The following is a 21,298-nucleotide window of genomic DNA, read 5'->3' on the forward strand; positions in this document are numbered from 1 at the left end:
ACAAAAATGAGCATTCAGGCTGTTTTTTTCAGATTATGTAATAAAAGCAAGGGTGCTGGATAAAAAATTGGATGTATGTAACATCAGAACTTAAGCTCATAATAATTTTAACATTTTGGAAAGAGAAGCAAAGATCCTTTTTCTACTTGCTATACTGGATTTTCTGGTTTGGATGCCTTCAGGTAGAACTGTCCTGTACCATGCTTACAGTAAGTCTCCCAAAATGTTAAGTTTTTGCTTTAAAAATAGATTATGTAAGAGTACAAAATATTAGGTCAAACTGCATACCACAAGAACTCATGTCTGCTTGGTGAAATGTTAACATTAATGGTTTAGAATCAGAGCTATCTATTCTGTCTTGCAGCATTTTTCTTTCCAACCAGGCAGTTTTCACAGGCTTTCTAATTCATGGTAAGCCTTTCCAAATCCCCATTTAAGCCTTGAGAAGATTCTGCTGTATTTTCCATGTCTGTGGCTGTTTTATTCACCTGTTGTGTGCCTTCTGAGGGATCTCCTGTGCACTGGGATCCTGGGCTTGCTGTGCCTCTGCCTGTCTGCTGTCTCATCCTGGGACTGTGGCAGCTTCCCCTGGCCTGGGTATGGTTAGCTGCCCCCAGGGAAAGGGACACTTGGTGTCTTCCATAAGATCTCACCTGAAAGAGCTCAGCACACTGGACACAGCAAACATGCAATCTCCTTCATGGATTTTAACCAAATGCTGAGTGTTTGTTTAATTGAAGAATAACACACTTAGGACTGAGTAGTACAAGTGTGCTCCTGCCCTGGGGATACCCTGCACATTCTGGTACCTGACTTCAATACTTCAACAGGAAGAGCATAGCTGTCTTAAGGAGCACTTGACAGGTTAATCCTTTGTCTCTCCTGACAGATGTGTCTATATGGGAACCAGGCAGAATTCCACAGCAACTGTGGTGTGCCTTGGGTTGCTGCAGTGTCCCCACAGCCCTGCAGCTTATGGTTCACCACAGGGTAGTTGCTTTGTGGTGAATCATAGGAAATCTGGCTCAAGACCATTGCCAGCTGCTGTTTCCAATGCTGGTACAGCTCCAAAGGCTTCTACAAATAGTAAGTCCAAGGAAAGGACATAAATCAAAGTCAGTTATCTAAAATAAGCCTCATCTTTTTCCACTGTGATTTTTCACTAAGGCTTTGTAATAATAACCCATTCCCAAGTGTTGTATTTCTGAAGGACATTTTACTTCCACAAGGAATTAGCATCTTCAGCCAAACCTTGAACTTTCCCTGTGATTATTTAATATGAGCTGAACTCCCTACCAGTCTGTCCTATGCTGAGGACTGCAGTTCTTTTTTTGAGGTGTAGTCACCCATTCTGGTCTCCTGCCCTGTCATCTATCATACTGTTTCAAAGTGCATACTTACCAGCTGGTTTGTGTAGAAAGCTTACTTTTATTGACATTTAGCTGATGTGACTGGTCAGGAATCTTGAATTACGGAAGATAACAACTTTAATATTACATCATAGTCTTGTGCTGTAGTCATATGTTCATGAGTAGTTTTCACTTTATTTTACCTATAGTATGTATTAAGAACCAATATTTATTTGTTGTGAGGTGTTGTAATCAAGGATAGCAGTTAAATAGCTTGATCAATGTGGCTAGCAATATAGACAGGCTGCATTTGATCGTGTTTTGAGGTGGTGATGCTTTTTTGATTTTTAAAAGGGCATTGCCATAATTTAAGCCTGGATAAGCATCTCGAATTAGATTAAGGCTTATGCAGATTTTAAAAACCTGTCTTTTTCTGTTCAACTTATATAGAAAGTAAGCACAGGATACCAACAAATGTGTAACTGCAAAGAATCGGGAAATCTGGTTAGCATGAAGGCTAGCATTGGAAATGTAGCAGCGTCAAGATTTGTATTTGGTATCTTAGCAAGAGCTTAATAAGGATCTAGGGATAATGACACTGTGGGACAGTCTGGTAATCTGAGGGTGGCAGCTGCACTTTTTGTGAGAGTGATCATTTGTTCTTCAACCTTGCTATTTAATTGTTATCTTTCTTGTCTGTTTTTTCTTAGGTTATGGTTACAGTGGGACATAAGTAATGTATCTGAATAATTATGCTACTTGAATATTCATTACTTGATTATTAAGCAGGACATTTTAAATACAGGTGATTTTAAAATATAGATTGCTTTTGCATGGCAGTGAGCCAAACCTTGCCTTAGGTATTGGAGTTAGATATGTGTTCTGCTTGTTTTCATTTTGACTTGCTCTTAGTGCATAGCTCTTTTTTTTTTAATCAGTTCAAGAACCTTAGTAATGATAACTAGCTTGTGCTCTTAGGAAAAGGTTCCTAGATGTGTTTGTAACTTTTTTAGAATTAAAAAAAAAGTTCATTCTACTTTCTTCAGTCTGTTTAGTGTATAAAGAGAAGTGTTACGGTTATTTTTATTATAATTCTGTAACAGCAGAAAAGATCCCATTGAATGGAGTACATACATGGATTTTACAGATGAAGATGTAGAAGATCTAGAACTTGCAAGCTAAAACTTAGGAAAAAAATCATTAATGTTAAGGTTGGTTAAGCTTTAAATTAGTGTTTTTCCTATCATTTGCACTTTTAAAGTCAAGCTCTGGGTTTCTTTCTAAAAAGATTCATAGGCTTCATTGGAGACAATAGCTGCTTTTTTGTTTGTTTTGGTAGGATGCTATGTGAGTGTAACAAAAATCAGTTCATATAATACTGATTCTCCCACTTGGTATTGAAATAGTTTGGGGATGCATATGTATGAATGATTACAAATTTATTTGAATGGAGTGTAAAGCAAAGGAGTAATGGTCTACACTAGTAAAGACAAAGTCATCTGGACCAGTCAGCACGGATTCACCATGGTGAAGTCACACTTGCCCAGCTCAATAACCTTCTATAATGATATAACTGGCTTGGCAGATGAGGAGAACAGTGGACAGTTGCCTGCCTTGGCTTCAGTAAGGCTTTTGGCACTGCTTCCAATAAAATCCTCATGGAGAAGGTGATTAAATAGGGCCTGGGTGAGCAGACAGTAAGGTAAAAACTGGCTGGATGGCCAGGTCCACAGAGTGGTGGTCACCAGTTCAAAGCCTATCTGGAGTCTGGAAGCTAGTGGCGTACCCAGGACTGAGTACTGGAACCAGTCCTGTTGAACATCTTCCTTAATGATTTGGATGATGGGGCAAATTTGTTGATGATACAGAACTGGGTGGGCTGGCTGGTACACCAGAAGGTTGTGCTGCCATCCATAAGGGCCCTAACAGCCTAGAGAAATGGGCTGGCAGGATCAACAAGGTGGAGCACCAAGTTCTGCATCTGAAGAGAAAAAAACCCAGACAACACCAGTACATGCTGGGGGCTGCCCAGCTGGTAAGCAGCTTGACAAAGCTGTCTGGATGAGCATGGGCCAGCTCTGAGCCCTTGCAGCAAAGAAGGCTGATGGTATCTTTGGGCTGCATTTGTATGTTGCCATCAGGTGAAGGGAGGTGATCCTTTCCCATTACTCAAGCCTGATGAGGCTATACCTGGAGTATTGTGTCCAGCCGTAGGGTTCATAAGAGAGCTGTGCCCATAGCAGAGTGTCCATCAAAGAGGACAAGGATGATTACTGACTGGAGCATGTCTCTCATGATGAAGGGTTTGAGAAAGCTGGAGCTGTTCTGCTTGTAGAAGAAGACGCTCAGGAGTGGTCTCTACAATTATTAGCTGAAGGTGTGGTGTACAGTAGACAGAGCCAGGCTCTTTCCAGTGGTGCCCAGTGACAGAACCAGAGGCAATGGTCACACACTGAAATTCAGTAGGTTCCCTCTGAGCATCAGGAAACATTTTCATTGTGAGAGTGAAGTGCTGGCAAAGGTTGAACCAAAGTCTTAATCCTTAGAGATATGCAGAAGCCATCTAGATGTGATCCTGGGCAGCTTGTTCAGGATTGCCCTGCTTGGGTAGATTTGGTCCTTGTGTATTTCTGTCTTCCTGATTAAAATAAAATAATACAACTGACTTTGTTCTATGGAAGAAAAGAAAATGAATTTATTAAAAATGAAAAGGCTACTTGCAAGGGCTTTTATGTTCTCTTCCACACAACTGTGAACTTCAGCATAGGTCTTCAAGGAAGAGGATGAGTGATGTATCTATTACTTGGCTGAAAAAAAATTCAGTGTTTACTGCAGGGGAAATTTTCTAGGGTAGGCATGTAAGACAGGAAGGCACTAGCTGGATCATGCTGTTCTTTCCTTTGAACAGAGAGACTAATCATTGTTGTCAGTGCAACTTTTAAAATAAAGCCTTAAGGGATTTGTTTCTTTGAAAAATTGTAGAGCAGTAGAAATAACATCCAATTCAGAAATTGTGATAATTGCGAACTAAATATTTGAATTTATTCTTCTGTATTCTTAGTATGCTTCCATCTTATTATCTTCAAACTGCAAGGGTTGTAATATGTAAAAGTATAAAAGCTACAATAAATTATTGCTTTAATAGTTGTGTCACAATGCCAAAATATTGCAAGAAAGTGATCATTTTCCATATAACTTTCATGTATGTTTTGAAAGGTTATTGCAATCTCTTGCCCTAAAACCTTGCATGAGGCATGTGTAATTATTATTCTTTAGAGTGTGACTTAATTTTCATACAATTGCCATTCAGATTTGGAAGAAAATTGACTCTTGGTAGTGTGTCTCACCTCGTATACAGCATCTAGATTTTAATTTCATAGTTCAATTGAGACATTCTTTTCTTGTTTCGGAACTGTAGAAGAAGTAACCATGAAGTTATGAAAAATCCAGTCTTTAAAACAGTTTGAAAATATAGATCAACATTTTCTCTGCATATATCTTTTGGGGGAGGAAAAAGTCCAACAAATGTTGACATCCAAAATTAATTTTTCCAAGAAAGTTTGTTGCAAGTAAATATAGAGTAACGGCAAGAGCTTTTTTGTTGTTCTGCTTTTGGGGTTTTGTACCTCTCTCCCTGCTGCTTTTCATGAGTGTCCTACTTTGCCTCAGCAATCTTTTGGTGTTTTTCTGGTTCACCGAAAGTGCTACAGTGTTTAGCATTTTAACAGGGTCAAAATACTGTCTTGCACAGTAGACTAAACCTTACTTTTCTGTTTTTATAGTGATAGCTGCTTTAAATTCAAGAAGTTGAAAGGTACTGTAGAATTTTTAGACCGTTCTCTACTTCCCTATTAAGTGTATAATTATTTGATTCATAGAGCTAGTTTAAAGCTAAGAAAGTATTGTAAAACTACAGAATTTCTGTCTTTCAAAATGGTTTTCATGTCATGCTGACTTGTTCCAATAAGAGAACTTCAGCAAGACAAAAAATAATGTTTTATTGTGTGAGAAGTTCCTTGAACTTCTTGAAGTCAAGGAACAAGGACATCTTGTTTCCAGACTTTGATCTCTAAAGCCTCATTGAGGAAGGTGTGAAAATCAAGTTGTACTTGCTCACTTTTTACATTTGCTGCTTGCAGTATAACCTTAAAGGATGTCCTGAAGTTATCATCTGCCACTAGTCTGTATTACCAGGTTGACAAAACTTCTTCATTTAGTGAGGGCACTTGAACTTACTTCTGTGTCTGAAGTAGAAGGCCTTCAAAAAGCAGCCCTGTAGAAGAGTCATAGAGTTTAAAGCTGTCCTCTCAACTAGCAGTTGAAACTACCAGATGACTAATGGTGAGTGCTTCTAGCATGGAGAGTTTCTCTCCTCCACTGGCTGAACAGCTCCTCTCAGCCCTCTTCCAGCTGTCTGTCTAGATCAGCCAATTCTGACCCCTCTGAAATGTCTCTTCTATACTGCAGATCTTACCTTCTCCCATACATTCCTGTACAAGGCCCAAACAAAGTTTATAAATAAAAAATATATATTTTCTTGCTACTTCTAGTTTACTTAAAACAGTCTCTTTCATAGCAGACTATGGTGTCTAGCAGCACTGCGGCATCTCTTTTAGCTTTGGTAGGGTTATTAGCATATAAACATAGGTTTAGTGTAAAAATTACTCATAATACTAAAAATATGAGCAAGTAATTAAACTGTTCCTTTCTAGAGTGCTTTGTCCTTGCATCACAGTCTTATTTTACCATGTCTCTATTCAAAGAAAAGCCCAGAAAACCTATATATGTGTAGTGATACATCTGTTCTTTTAAAGGGTTGAAGATTTTACTGGGCTGTTTGGATTAGGATAGTTTCTGGTAGGTGTGATTGTAATACATTCTGCACATTTTTTAGTGTGTCAGAAGTATGGATATGTTGCACTGTGGTTAACAGGGAAAGTGGGAAAGATGACCCAGGTCACCAAAGGTCTGAAATGCCTTTGCAGGTATCCAGCTTGTCCATAGCATAATGTCAGGATGGGGAAATTGGATTCATAGTTCAGATACTTCAGCTGGATGTCTCAAGTTGAGCATGTCTAGGTGATAGAAAGCTCCTTTTCATTGTTAGAAAAGCTTGTGCTGTGTTATGTTTTTTCTGCCTCTTTTTGCATTTTCCACGGTACCTGCACTAGGCAAAGAAAGATGCATGGTATGTAATTAACAACTAAACATATGGTGATTGCCAACTTTTCTAAAAGGCAATTGAATTTTAAAAAATTACAACACCCACCCCATCCCTCTGAAAAACGAACCCAAACCCAACCGCAAAGAAACCACCTTTTCAGCTTTTCTGTCCCTCAGGTTACTAGATAATGGCAATAATCAGATATTGGCTTTATTCTTCCTTATAATTACCTTTTAAGAGTTAATTTTCCTGTATTTTAAACTCTGTCCATGTTTGACTGGAATTGGCAACCAGTTTAAAACCTCTCAGGTAGAGGTGCTAGTAGATTGCATAATCTTGAGAAATTCAAATAAAAAAGGATTAACTTGCTTTTAGCACTGCAAGAAATGCCAGTATTGCTTCTCTTCTCTCGATTCTTTGAAGAAATCAGTGTTGACATTGCTAAAATGTGATGTTTTTTCTCCTTAATAGAAAATACTGGTGCTGAAATACAAGGAGTTCTGGGTTAAAGGGCTAAGTTTGCCAGCTAGAAACAACCAAAATACAATTTCAATGGGAAATGATAAAAAGTGTTAGTTACAGTTTCTAATGATGAAATGTAATCTAAACCAGACTTTTACTGCTACCTTATTTTGTTCTTTTGTGTTTTTTTTTTTCTCTATATATAGTCTTTCAACATAATGCATTTTTTATTTTAAAACTTTGAGCAATATCTATGGCACTTGTGGTTTGGTTTCAAAGAAAACCAGACATGCATCTGAAATGTGTTTGGAATCAAGAGTTCAAGGGCAGTGTGTTGAATGGGCTTGCAGACCTAATGACTGGGTGGCAAACAATAGAAACAGGCTATTTTAAGACTTTTTTTTTTTAATGGAATAGGCCAAGGCTGCTTTTAAAAAAACAAGTGATATTAAAAATCATTTATGTTGACATTTCTAAAAAGTGAACAGTTACTGCTAGCAAAAGAAAGTAACTACCATGATCTACCCAGACGTGAAGAAAAGGTTGGGAGTCTGTAATAGGCAAGTGTGTAAAGTACTGCATTGGTCTCTGGAGAACATGAAGCGCATATTTACCACTGTTCCCAGTGTTATATCAGGGCAAACCTCTGCAGAGGAAAGTGCAGGGTTAATGCAGCAAGTAGACAAAATAGGAGAAAATTAGTAAAAATCAAGTAAATTGGGGAAAAAGTATTTCTTAATGGGGTCAGGTGCTAAATGAGAATAAACCTGATAGATTGGAGTGAAGAAAACCTAACTTTTCCTCAGAATTAATATATATATTTATATATAAAGTAAAATTACTCAGACTATTGCTCAGGCTACTTCAGGGTAGGAGAGACAGATGAACCTCCTGCTCCAGAAAGGTTGAAATGAGCCTTTTGAAGTGAAGGCTGAATCCAAGGTACTTGTTGCACTTGACAATCTGTTTCACATTTACCTTTTCTGGTGACAGTATGTGCAGATCTCAAATGGAGTATACCCAGGCACTTGAGAAACACTCCAGCCAGAGTGCTGCAAGCTCAGCTGCTTGCAGATATACCAGGGCTCCTGCCTGGCACAGGAAATTGCCACTTCCAGAGGGCAGTTGTTTTTCTGGAATAGGTTAGACATTGTACAGTTACAAATGCCTTCATTCTGCCTCCTGTTTCTCTCGTATTTTACAATTGCCTGTTTGTTGGATCTGAGAGATAATTAAGTAATTAAAAAGATTAATTGGTTTCATAACTGAATTTGCATTCCAGGGATTCTGGAATTGCAGGAAGCTATTCATGCAAAAAATGCCTTTGTGTTAGTTCTAAATAGCTCTATAAATGTGAGACCTTATTGGTTTTATGACTGCAGCCTTTAAACAAATAACTCATCTGTCTTCAACATGATTAATTATTTTAAACATTTAGGGTGAGATTGATTGTCAAAGGTGATTAAGATGTTTTTATCTAATAATTTTTCAATACAGGATTTACAGTTTAATTAAGATGGTGCTAGCCAGCTGTCTTTTACATGGAAGAAAATATTCTCTTTGTATACATGTTTAATTAACAGTAGCTGTAGGTAATAGATCCATTGAAGGCTTACATTGTAGCACAGACAAAAAAGATTAGTAGTGGAGTTCATGGTTTTTTGTGTTTACATCAAATGTTATAAACAAACTCATAAGCTCCTTGTCATAGAGCTTATATGGGCAATTTCATCTATTTTTTATTAATACTGGTAGACCTCAAGGCCCAGACTAGGATACTGTGCTGTAATGGGTGTCACACTGTGGTGCTATGTAATCCTCTATAATTTTCTTCTGATGTAACAAGAATTTGGGAATTGCAGAAGGGAAATATTTACATAAACAAATACCACTTGGATGGTCTCAGTTTTTTTCAGATAGAGCATGTGTACTTTTATTTTGGTTTTGTCCTAGATGACAGTAAGTCATTACAAAGACATCATTGTTTTGCTGTAGATTGACATGTGTGTGAAAATATTAGTACATGGAATACAGATTTAATTTACTGGCTGCAGATTTCTCGTGATTTCTTCTAATTAACTTGTATCTGTTGTTCATTAAGTTAGTTTGTATGTAAACTGAATTTCTCATATAGCTGTTTATAGTCAGGATATTTCCAGGAATTTCTTTGGGATGAAAACACACTAGACAACAGTTGCTATGATTGGGATATATGATTTGATTTCCTTTCAAGTTTCAAATATATTTCCTCAGAATTTAGAATCCAGTGAGCTCATCTTCCTTAAATTCAGTTTTACATTTTGTTCCATTTTGTTTGTAGGTGCTCTCCCCACTTTCCTGGTTGCACAGTGGGACTTTTCCCACTGCTGCTGATGCCCAGATGATCTCCTTGCAGGAGGAGCAGCCTCAGCCATTCCATGGGTGAGTAGAGGCCATTGGGATGGAGGCCTGGACAGTAGTGCCTCTCCTCCTACCTACTTGCCCCTATTCTCTTCTTGCCAGGCAGCCTGTGAATTCCTCTCCAACTCTACGTTTTTGGCATGCAGCATTTGCATTTCCCTCCAGTTTACAGGCAGGGTGGAGGAGGTCTTGTTACAATTTTTTTTTTATCTGGGGGAAATTTTTTTATCTTTATAGCCTCCCAGTTGTGTGGAAGCTCCTGGTTAGTCTGTTAACTGCAGTGAGAAAGAAGCCTCCATTCCCATGGGCATCTCAGTGTCTGTGATTCCTTCCATCAGAAATCTTGGTCACAAAGCTAAGAGACCACAAAGTGTTATAGGTCATGACTTGAACATACTCTGCTGCTTCCTCTTTCTTTTTCTTCATCGATCTGTCACTGATGAAATCTGGAGTCCTGCTTTCTTAGGAATGGTAGAGATGTGCAGGACTGCTAGTTAGCAATGGGTGTGGGAAGAACCAACAAAACTTATCTTTTTTAGTTTGGTTTGTTGTGGTTTTTTTTTTTACAGTAGGAGTCCTGTAACCTGTATATTTTTGGAGGTATGTTTTGGCCTAGCTAAAAGAAAATCATCGGTTAAAACAATATATTTGGTTTTTCTTCTTTTTAAAGACCAATTTCTTATCTTTTGCCTGAAGTTGTTCAACAAGATACTTAACCACTGATCATGAAGTTTTTCATGTTGGTTGAAAGTGGTGCTTTGAAATGGTCCTTGATTCAACAAGTTAGACAAGCTTTTTCAAACTATCAAAGTTTTGCTTTCCTTAAGTGGTGGGATTAAGTCACCTTCATGCTGAGCATTACTTTGTTAGCTAGTAGCTCCATTTAGGATTTGCATAATGCTGTCTTTAAAATAAACCATTGTAGTTCAAAAGCTATATAGTAGCTGTTAGTACCAAATGAGCATCTGAAAGGTTCATCTACTCAAGATTTAGTGACAATAATCTGTTAAAGCATTTAGTTAATGAGTGCTTGAGTTTGTGGACCAGCACTAGATAGTAATTTGTAGTGACTGTAAAGAAAGTGGTGGTAAAAGGATCATTGCCGTTCCTTAGCATCTTCCATTACTTAAAATAAGCACCTCTTGTCTACAAAAAATGTGTAAGCAAGCAAAATAGAATAAGAGGCGATTTCTGAAGTCAATGTACTTTGAGGTGGAGAAGGCTTTCATGGTACCTGCATAAGTATTTTTTTACCTTATACAAAGATTATATAATCTTTTTTAAAGACAATATAATTTATTAGAATCTCCATTCATTTGCCTAATTAAATAGTACTCAAATTTAGGCACTCAACATCTGAGTTGAGGACTGTTTTACAGAATTCCATATTATATATAATGGTGGTCAATTAAAGTAGACTTAGCGAATCGTTATTCAGGGCAATGTAAGAAATGTTAAATTCAGTTTAAAAACCAATGCATTGTTTACAAAATCAGATTAACTTTACTATGTTAATTTGGAGCTTTTCTCATTTCAACTTGTAGTTGATGTGAAAAACTTTGAAAGAAATACTGTCTTCAGTTTCTTGAAACATTTTATGGCTGATGTTTCTTTACTGCTGTCTTGGTCTTGGTTGTACATTACTTCTTGTAATCCTTCACTTTTTCTCTATACTTTGTTTTGATAGGAAAAATCCTTCCAGAAAAATAATATCAGTTAACATGAACTGTTTGAACTGTTGTCCAGTCCAGTGTTAAGTAATGTATTGCTACTGTTGCATTAATGTTAGAAAATACAGAAGGTTAAAAAACCCCCCAAACAACCAGCTACTGATATCATCTAAGGTGGTAAATCCTAACAGATACTATGAGGAGATGCTTGTGTCTTGTTCTTTTAATGAGTTCTGCAGACAACTGCAGCACTGGTTTATGCATTAAATGATGAGTGGTGGTGGTGTTATAATTACAGTAAGAGTGGCTAAGGGGTGGCTTATATTTTTGTGCTTGTTTTTTACATGTCTTAATCAACCTTAATACAAGGTAGAGACTAAGCAGTATCTGCACTCAAATGACTATTATATCATTGTTTTTATCAGTCTTTTTGGTTCATATTATTGAGTCTGGTTAATTGAATGATATTTTAAATAGATGTTAGACTTGGGAAGGGATGGGATACTCTTCTCTATTAAAACTGACATGGTTGACACACAAATACCACATCCACATAGTGAATGTAGCTATTTGGTGTCTGTGAAAGGAATCATCTTTGTGTTAAGTATCTGATGTGAAGATTTTTAGAATTCCATTGCACAATTGTTTCCCTTTGCTCTGTGTGGAAAGATCTTTGGAGAATGAAGTTACATGTTATACATTTGTCAGAAATGTATCTTGAAAACATTTTTCACTAGTAGAATGAAGGCTGAAGGTGGTATGAAAATTGCCTTTGATGCATGTATTTTCAATCCCACCATAGAGAACTGATCAGAGAGAGAAATGGTAGGTGTGTGCCTGTGTTTATCTGCAGTCTTTGACTTCTTAGCCAGCAACAGGAGTGATTTTCATTGCAGAGAAACCCATAGTGGGCAGGTGGCCAAAGCTGCTTTGGCTTGCAGAGACACCACAGAGGAGCAGGATGCTGACCGAGTCCAGCTCGAGATTGTTTTGGGATGTAAGTGAGCGAGCAGCCCTGCCAGCTTTCCCTCTGCTCCGTGCACAGCCGTGGTGCCAGCTCCTGCAGCAGTGTGTGGGCAGTCAGACGCCTGCCCTGGCACTGCCTTCAGGTAGAGATCTGAACCGTGGTGTTAATCCTCTTCTGTTTACTCTGCCTCGCACCGAGGGAGAATTTTCACATTTACTGCGTCACTGAATAAAAGCCATTTACGCAGTATGATACTCCTTCTCAACTTTATCACCTCTTCCACCCCTTTAAACTTCTCCCAAACTAGTTTTTTGCACATCTGATGGTAAATATTCTTGGTAGCACAAGACCTTTTTTTTGATATTGATTCGACCTGCAGGCAGAATTGTATTGGACTCCTCAGCTGCCCAGTTAAATTGATATTCTAGTCAGCTCTGAATATTTCTTATCATCATTTAAAATCACAGTAGAAGTTAATTTGAATATTTCTTCTCCGACATGTGCTTTTATGGACAAAGTGGATGAGTTCATAGCTTGTTTGGTTCTGGCAGTAACATTTAATGGAGAAAGCATATGCTTGGAGCAGGTGTGCAAAATGCAGCTGAGGGTTGTTTGAGGGGGGGAAGGAGGCTTTGACCTGCTTGCAGGTTTATTTGGATGTGTTCTTGATTCATGGCTTCCAGCATGTTTCTGAGCGCACACTCTGTGCCAGGCTGATCAAAACATTGACTTTTTCTCCATTAGCTGCATCTTTTATTTCTTAGCTTCCTGTGGCTTCTGTGGTGCTGTTGGTCCCGTCAGGAGGCCAAGCCAGGGAAGTTTGCACGAGAAATGCCTGCTGTCAATGCCAATGATTCTCTCTATGCAATTTTCCCTGTTTGAAGAACAGGATTTTTCTCAGTCTTTTCTGTGCTCTTCTGCAGTTGTGCCGTTCCTCATGATCTATCAAACATAATTAACTCTTCCCAGATTTGTGGTACCCTTGAGTAACTCTTCTGTCTCCGGACAAAAGTGTTTTTTTCCTTTACTTTTAGCCACTTGTGTGGTGCTGCCTGAGGGAGGCATTCTTGGTGTTCTCTGTAGTGCCAGTGCAATAGCAAACACCTTTTCTTTTTAATACAGTAGAGTTTTTTTGATTGATCTTGATACGTGTTTCTTTCTCATCCGCATTTGTGGTGATGCAGAGAAATTAGAGTATGACTGAAGAGATTTGACTACTCTAGAAATATATTTTTCAAAGAGACAGTAGCATATTTTCTGTAGGTACAGGTCTGGTAGCTATTTCTTTTTCCCAGTGATCTTTATGCTTCTGTTTTACTGTTAACAATAATAGGACAAAAATTCACTGATGTATTTCATAGCTATTATCAGTAGCAGGAGATATATAAATAATATTGTGGCAAATTCAGTAATTATTTTAATGAATGGATTTTCCATAATGTCATAATGCTCGGGGGGGGGGGGGGGGGGTTTGTTGATATACATGTGTGTGTGTGTGTGTGTGTGCATATATATAAACATAAACTAAACCTACAGACCCATCTGACTAAAATTTCATAATGTGATGCAGCACTGGTTCATAACCTATCTAAAGTGCCTATTGTTTATGTATCATTTCAAAGAATAGCTGCATATATTTCCAATGTTATGTGTAGTTCAACATGGTCAGAAATAACTGGGGTAAACCAGTATGCTGGTGAGAAAAATACACTGGTAATGGTAATGGAATAGAGGGTGTCTGTTTGGTTTTCCCCAAAGGTTATCAGTCTTAAATTAGTAATCATTAGTAAATTAGCAATTGCTAAATTGCTTTTTTGTTGTTGTTATTGTAATCAATGGTATTTAGCTTCATTTATTGTGGCGTACTATTAAGGCAGGCTTCTTTGTATGTAATGAAGCTGCTATGTGTTGATGCTGAAGAGATTATATATCCAGGATTAAATAAATATATGTTATAAGCCAGAGGCATTTCCAGTTCTCTGAACCTTTGTTTGTATAAACAGATTGACAGTTTTATTGATTAACATTTTTGTCTCCCAACAAGATTTAATAATTTTTTTGCTTTCTTCCATCCTTGTAATACAGAATAGAATATTAAACATTTGTTTGTATGTAACATTTGTTTATAGTTTAAATTAGTAAAAAAAATTTGCTACAAAAAAATTCCATTTAATTTGATATTAAGATGGTGACTTCTGGTATGAGCTTGGAAGCTGTTCAAGTAGGCTAATTTGATTGTTCCCATATCCATAGAAACTCTAGCACCATGTCTGTGAGATGTTTATAGCCTCTGTTACTGGACACAACAAAGAAACAGCATACACATGGTGTAACATCCAACCAATTATTTCAGGTCTGCATACTCATTCTGCTGTTTGCTTATTTACTATTACAGAAGGTGTTTCCATACCTTTTTCTTCTCTCATAAAAACCATCTGATATTAGGGAGTAGCCCTTCTTAGTTATCATTCTTGTCTATTGCATTTTTACTTTTTCAAAGAAATTACTGTGCTTTATACTTCATTGGATTATGCATTTTGCATCTGCATTCATACATGTGTGTAGTTGCTTCCATTATATCATCTCTGGTGCAGTAACCAAACCCATACTGTCATGGGGAGGGTGCATTTAGTCTTAAAGTAGTCTCTTTCCTTTTCAGTGCTACAAATTAGTTCTCTTGAAATCTGATGCAATTATGTTAAAAGCTTCACTTTTAATTTATACTTCTAAGGATCTCGTTTATGAGGACTGCTTCTCTGTGTTCTCTTTTTACTGCATTTTTTTCTTGAGTCAGCAGTAATGAGTCTTTACTCTGTCAGGTTTCAGCTGGAACCAACAAGAAACTACTCTAAAAAAAGGTAGAAAGGAATCCCAGCAGACAGCAAATGACACAATTCTTACTGTTTGTTGCCAGCTAGGCATGTAAACTTAGAATGTTTTTACTTGTTAGGGTGTGCCTGCATGTGTTTACTCCTCTGCCATAAAGTCCTTACAATTAACTTACTTTTACTTTTTAAGAGCACAGTGTTTATTCCACCACTGATGGAATACCTCAGGTGCAGTACGTAATCTTAACAACCTAGTTTTGTTTGTAATAGTTATGGCGTCTTTTCCTGTCAATAAAAAGTTCATCAGGTTTTAATTTTGCATCATTTTGTGCTGTTCTGTGAAAATGTCTTTGTATGAAAACTGTAGTTGACTTACACTGTTTCATTGCTGATGTTCTGCTGACATTTTGAGGAGGGTAAATGTCCAGTTGCAGGCTTGATTTCTCTAGAAGTTTGCTGCCTAACCACTATGGCAATTACAAAGTACTTACTACAAGTGTAACATTTTAACACATGCATCTCAGAAAGCCTGGTCCATGTGTGTAGCCACAATGGATAGCTTTGCTAGCATGATACCCATGAAGTCAACAGAACTAGCAGCAACTAAAGTTGCCTGAATTTTGGTGGCTTAGGCCATTAGGGCACTCTTGTGGTTATTTTTTGGTACAGCTGTGCTGTGTGTAGCAAACATGCAAATACAGTAGGTGTTAGTTCTCTGTGTGTTAGTGACTAGATCAGGACCTTGTTTGGTACCATGTTTCAGGTGCAAGTTTAGTATTACTAGCCTCTCAGTTGTATTATTATCTCCAGAAGATATTTCAGCAATTATTGGGTTCTGTCTGTCCGTTCTTCATCAAATCTTCTTTCAAGCTAAGGATGAGGTCTAGTTTTTGTGCTTCAGCATGTATACATTTAAATATAGGTGAATGTACCACTTAAAAGTCCTAAGAGGGTGAATGAGGCATATTTCCTTCTACTGTTTTGTTTCTTTGTGTGCATGGTATGGTGTGGGACAAAAAGGCAACACCTGCCCTGATCGTTACTGTATTCTTCTCCTGCATTCTTGGTGACATTTCCTGTCAGAAAGGTAAGGGAGGGAGCAAATTACAGTTAGTGTTGAGATTAGATTACTGATTCAAATATTTTTGTTGCTGAATTTTAAACATGTAAATTGAAGTGCTTTCTGCTACATCTGCTTCTGGTTGATTATAAACCAAAGTAAAAACAACAAAGTGCAATCCCAGAGCAAATAATCAGTTTAGATTTTTTTTTTTCTTTAAAGATTTTAAGTACATTTTAATGTTCATTATTAAAAAAAAAAAAAAAAAAAAAAAAAGCCAAAACAACAACAACAAAAAAACCACCAAAAAACCCACGAAGAACTCTGTACCTCAGATTTTACTTTAACATTGATGATTTTTGTACTTGGAGATAACCAGTAGGGAATCTGTATTCATTATACTCTTACCAGCTGTCTCTTGGTTTTTTGATAGGACATTATCTGTCAAAATAGACACTGCTTGTAGTTGGCCAGGATATAAACCATTCAAAAAATGTTTGCAAAAGATCAGTAGAGATTTAAGAAAAAAAAATTTTTCCAGTGGGCTTTTGGACATGAGAAGGCAAGGGAGGATTTCATGCAGTATTGTAACTCTGTGTTGTCAGGTGTAAGGATTGAAAGCAAGGACAGACTTTTGGGCTCTTTCTTCTCCCCTTGAATCTGGACAGTGCATTGCAAGGAGGTTTGAATTAAATGGAATAGGGATGGGATCTGAAGGAGGGCTAGGCAATTAAACATGAGCTGAATGGATGATGAGGGAAACAGAGGGGGGAATTTAGAAAGGAAGAACTAGGGCAGTTGGGAGAGTGATAAGGGCTGGTTGGAGAGGAGGTAGGGAAGGAAGATATGCAAAGGTTTGTGGTTTTGTACTTTCTCTGCAATTCAAGCTTGGAATAATTGACAGGTTTCATGTATTTACTTACCAAGTTAGTTAGGTCTTGAGTCACTCTAATGTTGGTCCAGATAGAAATTCATGAGTTCCCCTGCCTTACTTCCTTATTATCATTGGAAAATATTTGCAAGCATTGTAAATCTATGGTGAATATAATAAATATCCTTCTTATTTGTGAATGAATAAAACTCCAAGTGATGCATTTATTTTTAGGATAGAATACAAATTTGCAACTTTCTAAAAGAAGTGCTGTCTCACAAATCCTTGAATTCACGTGGTACATGTGGAGTTACATTCAAAAGGATCTGTAAATATATCCTGTATTTTATGTTTTTAATAGTCTTCCAGTTGCTGTAGTAGAGTAAAATGTTTCTGCATTTAATTATTTACTAGGCAACAGTAGTGGGGCTTGGAAATGCATAAAGTAATGGGCATGGAGTTGGTCTGGAAACTGAGTTGTTAGGGAAAATATTCTGCTGAAAGAAAATATGGTATTTAACTAAATTCTGATTCTCTTTGAATATCTCAGAATAATCAGAAAGGGTTGATCTCTAAGAGCTGTACTTAAGGGTGGTTAAAGCTGTGTGCATTCACTAGGATACTAACTTGCAAGTTGACTTCTGATATTACCTTGTGCTGGTTTAGAATGTGAAAGAATTGCTTTTCTCCGTAGTGGTTTGTATGGGACTCGTGTGTTTGGGATTTGTGATGAAATAGTTTTGATAATATACTGGTGTTTTAGGAATTGCTAAACAGCATTAACATGGAGTTGGGGCCTTTTCTGCTTCTCCTGTTGCCCCAGCAGTGAGTTGTCTGGGGGTGCCAAAGGAGATGGGAGGGTACACAGCTGACCACAACTGCACCATACCATGTCGTGCTCAGCAACAGAGCCTGGGGAGAAGGGGAGAGGTTTGTCAGCACTGCTTCTTCTCTGGGACTGGCTGAAGTTCAATAGGTTGGCCGTTGATGAGCAATTGTGGGATTTTTGCATTATTTGTGGTGAGGTTTTTTTGTTTTTCTTTTTATACTACTCCCTTTTCCTTATTAAGTTATCTTTATCTCAATTCATGAGTTTTTGCACTTTTGCCCTTCCAGTTCTCTCCGCATCCCAGTGGTGGGTGGGCAGTGAGCCAGCGGCTGTGTGGTACTTGAACTGGGATTAAACCATGACATAAACCTTCAAAAATGAACAGAAGTTATCAAAATGAAGTCTTGAAAAGTTTGGCTGGTTGTCTGCTGAATGTTTTGAGTTAATATGAATAGTAATCTAGACTCTCACATGCTTTCACAATCTGCTAGTGGCGTGTTGTGTACATTCCTCTATAGGTGCTTTAAGGATTTGCTTGCTTATATGGAGCTTTCACCATATTTGTTAGGTTTGACATTTTGCTTCTCTGTTTTACTTTGACTTCTTCTTCTGGAATCTAAAGTATTACAGAAACTATTTCTTTGATACTAGTGTTCATGAAGTTGAATCACCGTAGTGAAGTTGAGGCTGCAGTGAGCCTGCTACAGTTGAAGTTTTTCTACTCCACACATACATATTGTAAGATGATGTATGGGTGTTGTTTAATATGCATATTGTTTGGTTTTAATATACAAGATTCTAGTGTCCTGTCACTATGTCCTCAGTATGTTTTCTTTTAAAGTCCAAGCAGTGTTTATTTTCTGTTTAAAAAATAAAATTTAAAAAAAAAGATTTTAACTTTAAAAGAAGAGAAAAAACCCTTCAGTATTCTTGTTTCTCAGTGGTGCATTTGCCATTTAGTCTTTCTTAGTATACAGATCTGAATTTAATCTATGTATAAAAATACAAATATATTAATACACTAGTTATGTCACATTAAATATTCTAATAATGTTTAAGTATATTATATATAAAGAAAAAGAGTACTTAAAATCTCTGAAAGCTACGGAGGTATTAAAATAATTTGCATTTTGCACCACTGTAAAATAGATCATTATTTTTACCTAGCTGTAATAGGATAGTGTTATTGAAGCACAAAAGTTATGTAGCTATAGCGTCTGAGCCTTGTTAGCATAACAAATGTCAACCACTTAATGTTGGCCACTGTACAACTTTATTTTCAGATGATTACTACAGTGCTATGTTTTGTAATAATAACTGCATCCACAATTGGAGCATCTGTGTGACTGGTATTACAGCCACAGAGCTGTGGCTATGGGCATGAATGCAAGTGTGTTTGTTTTATTCCAGTATTTGTCACAAGCAAGTCTCTTTTTTTTGGAGTCAAAGGCTTTGTAGTGGAAACGGAAATTATTTCTTATTGAAAATCTTGCACTCCTAATGTTGAGTTGTAGAAGAAGAGAAAATGTTACTGCAGGCTAGTTATTTCTGTAAACACAGTGTTGGTGTCAGTAACATGTGTGTCTCATTACTCTGTGTGGTCACTTTGATTTACCACAACATGCATGGTAAACCTCGATGTCATCAGAAGTTTGTGATAGCTGAACTGTGGCTGTTGATAAGGGTGGGTGTGTTTAGATGGAAGAATGTAGCCTGTTGTAGCAAAGTTTGTTATGCTGGGACTAGGCTCCTACTTGACCTGTGTAAACATGGCTGTAGTCTTTTTAGACTCTGTATGAACGTGGCTGTGGTCTTTTCTGGACAAGAGTGGGCATCTGAAGAGGAGCTGCAGTGAGTGGAGATGCAGGACATGGTAACTCCTAAACTGCACCACCCTCTTGGGTGTCAGTCTTTTTGCTTGGAAATAAAAGAGCTTCTAGGATAAGTTAAATATTTAGGGACAAATTTGTCTTGGAGTTGAGGGGAAGAGCACTATTGTTTCTCCTCAGCTGTTATTCTGTACAGCACACCCCTTGTACACCATCCTCAAGTACTAGAAATAGCAATGCTGAGATGAGAGGGAAGGTTGTCATATCTCACCCTAATGCTTCTGGCACTATCCCCTTAGGTCAAATCAAGTCAGTAAATTATTGAAGAACATATGTTAACTCTAGGAGGCACATTAGTGTCTATATGGCTCTCTCAACTAATGATTTAATCTAAGTTCAGAGTTAATATTTAGATCAAGGGCAGAAAAGAGTATCTGATCTGACTCTGTGGAGATTATATTGCATACCAAAACTGTGAAGGGTGGATGACAAAATACTAGTCAAGATTGTTTCCTTCATAGCCCAAATAAGCTGAAGTTTATAATAAAAATAATAAATACTTCTCTACAAACAGAGCAGTAAATATGGTGAAGTACTCTGAAAATTTCCTCTTCTTTATTCAGAATTTGTCTACTACAGGTAAAGTTGAATTCAGGTCACAGTTTGAGATGAGGAGTGCATAAACTCCCCACTGCAATTTGTGGACAAAATTAATTTCTATTTTTTGCCATGCATAAGCCTGTGCTACTCCTGAACATTTGAACAGCTTCAGGAGACATAACTGAGATAGATGGAGGATGTATCCAAAAGCTGAATCCAAGGTTAAAAATACATGTCCTTGAACTTTGTTTTGTTACATCTCTTGGTCATAGACTTCTAGCTTCAAACTAAAATAATTACAAATTTTAAAGTTTATACTATGAGAAATAGCCCACTATTTTAGTGTACTAAAATGCTCCACTGGAGCAATATGTTACTAGTTGTAGAAATTGTTTTGCCCACGGGAGAAGCTGATCGAAGCAGAGGCTGGGGGACACCGTCTACAGCCGGGAGACGTTTTGTTCTGTCTAAAAAAAAGGAAGAAGGGACTTTGATGCTGTTTTCAGCAGCCTCGTATCTGGCCGCAGAGAAGATGTAGGTAGATAGATGTAGATATAGACCAAGGTGCATAGTGGAAGGATGAGAAACATCAGACATCAGCTGCAACAAAAACATGCTGAATGCACAGTGGGATGCGGGAGGAGAGGAAGTGGAATTGCCATCCTCAGGGTTATCTGAACTCACCTGGATCTGAACAGCTGACTAGCATAAGGGTAGGGGAGCAGACCAGATGACCCTACGATGTCCAGTTGCACTGGAATTACTCTGCAGTTGGCAGACTTGAAAGTGATAGATCCTCACCAAAACTGGAAGAAAGTCTCAGACTTGTCTTGAAAGTTTTGAAAATACTTGCTGTGGGGGAAATGCTCAGGAATTTGACTTAGTGGCACCATTCTTGGAAGCAGTTCTGGACTGCTTATTACCTGAAGGGGTTTGGTATTCTCTTTCTCTGTATGATGTCAGTTGGAACAGATAATTTCTGTGAGACATGAGTACATTAGAAGGTGATACCTATGAGACATTAATATATTACATAACCTGATTGGTTTATCTGCTGTTTCTATCTCCTGTATCTTTATTTCTAGGATTCATTTGAGATAGTGTGCAAATTTACTCCATAGAGCTCACCCTGCTGGGACAGTGGTTGGCTCTTTTTTTCTTAGGAGCAGCTCCCTTCTCAGAAAATTGTTTGGGAGCAGTTAACCAAAACGTGTTTTCTTCCATTCTTGTTTGTTCTATTTAGAATAGCACAATTCAAGCAAACTCTCT

At 37.6% G+C, this 21,298-nt stretch overlaps 1 protein-coding gene across 3 annotated transcripts in view; it reads left to right on the forward strand.

Annotated features, from left to right (window-relative positions):
- Positions 1–21,298, forward strand: part of CRIM1 (cysteine rich transmembrane BMP regulator 1) — a 168,882-nt gene that overhangs the window by 44,274 nt on the left and 103,310 nt on the right. For 2 of the 3 annotated variants that reach the window (XM_083857561.1, XM_083857560.1), the window contains one exon: positions 9,296–9,396. The exons of the other annotated variant lie outside the window; for it this stretch is intronic. In XM_083857561.1, the coding sequence (XP_083713687.1) occupies positions 9,393–9,396 (4 nt within the window). In that variant the 5' untranslated portion in view covers positions 9,296–9,392. The remainder of the gene's footprint in view (positions 1–9,295; positions 9,397–21,298) is intronic. 3 annotated transcript variants of the gene reach the window in all.

This window comes from Zosterops lateralis (genome assembly GCF_965231275.1).
Source record: "Zosterops lateralis genome assembly, chromosome: 3".
Taxonomy (NCBI): domain Eukaryota; kingdom Metazoa; phylum Chordata; class Aves; order Passeriformes; family Zosteropidae; genus Zosterops; species Zosterops lateralis.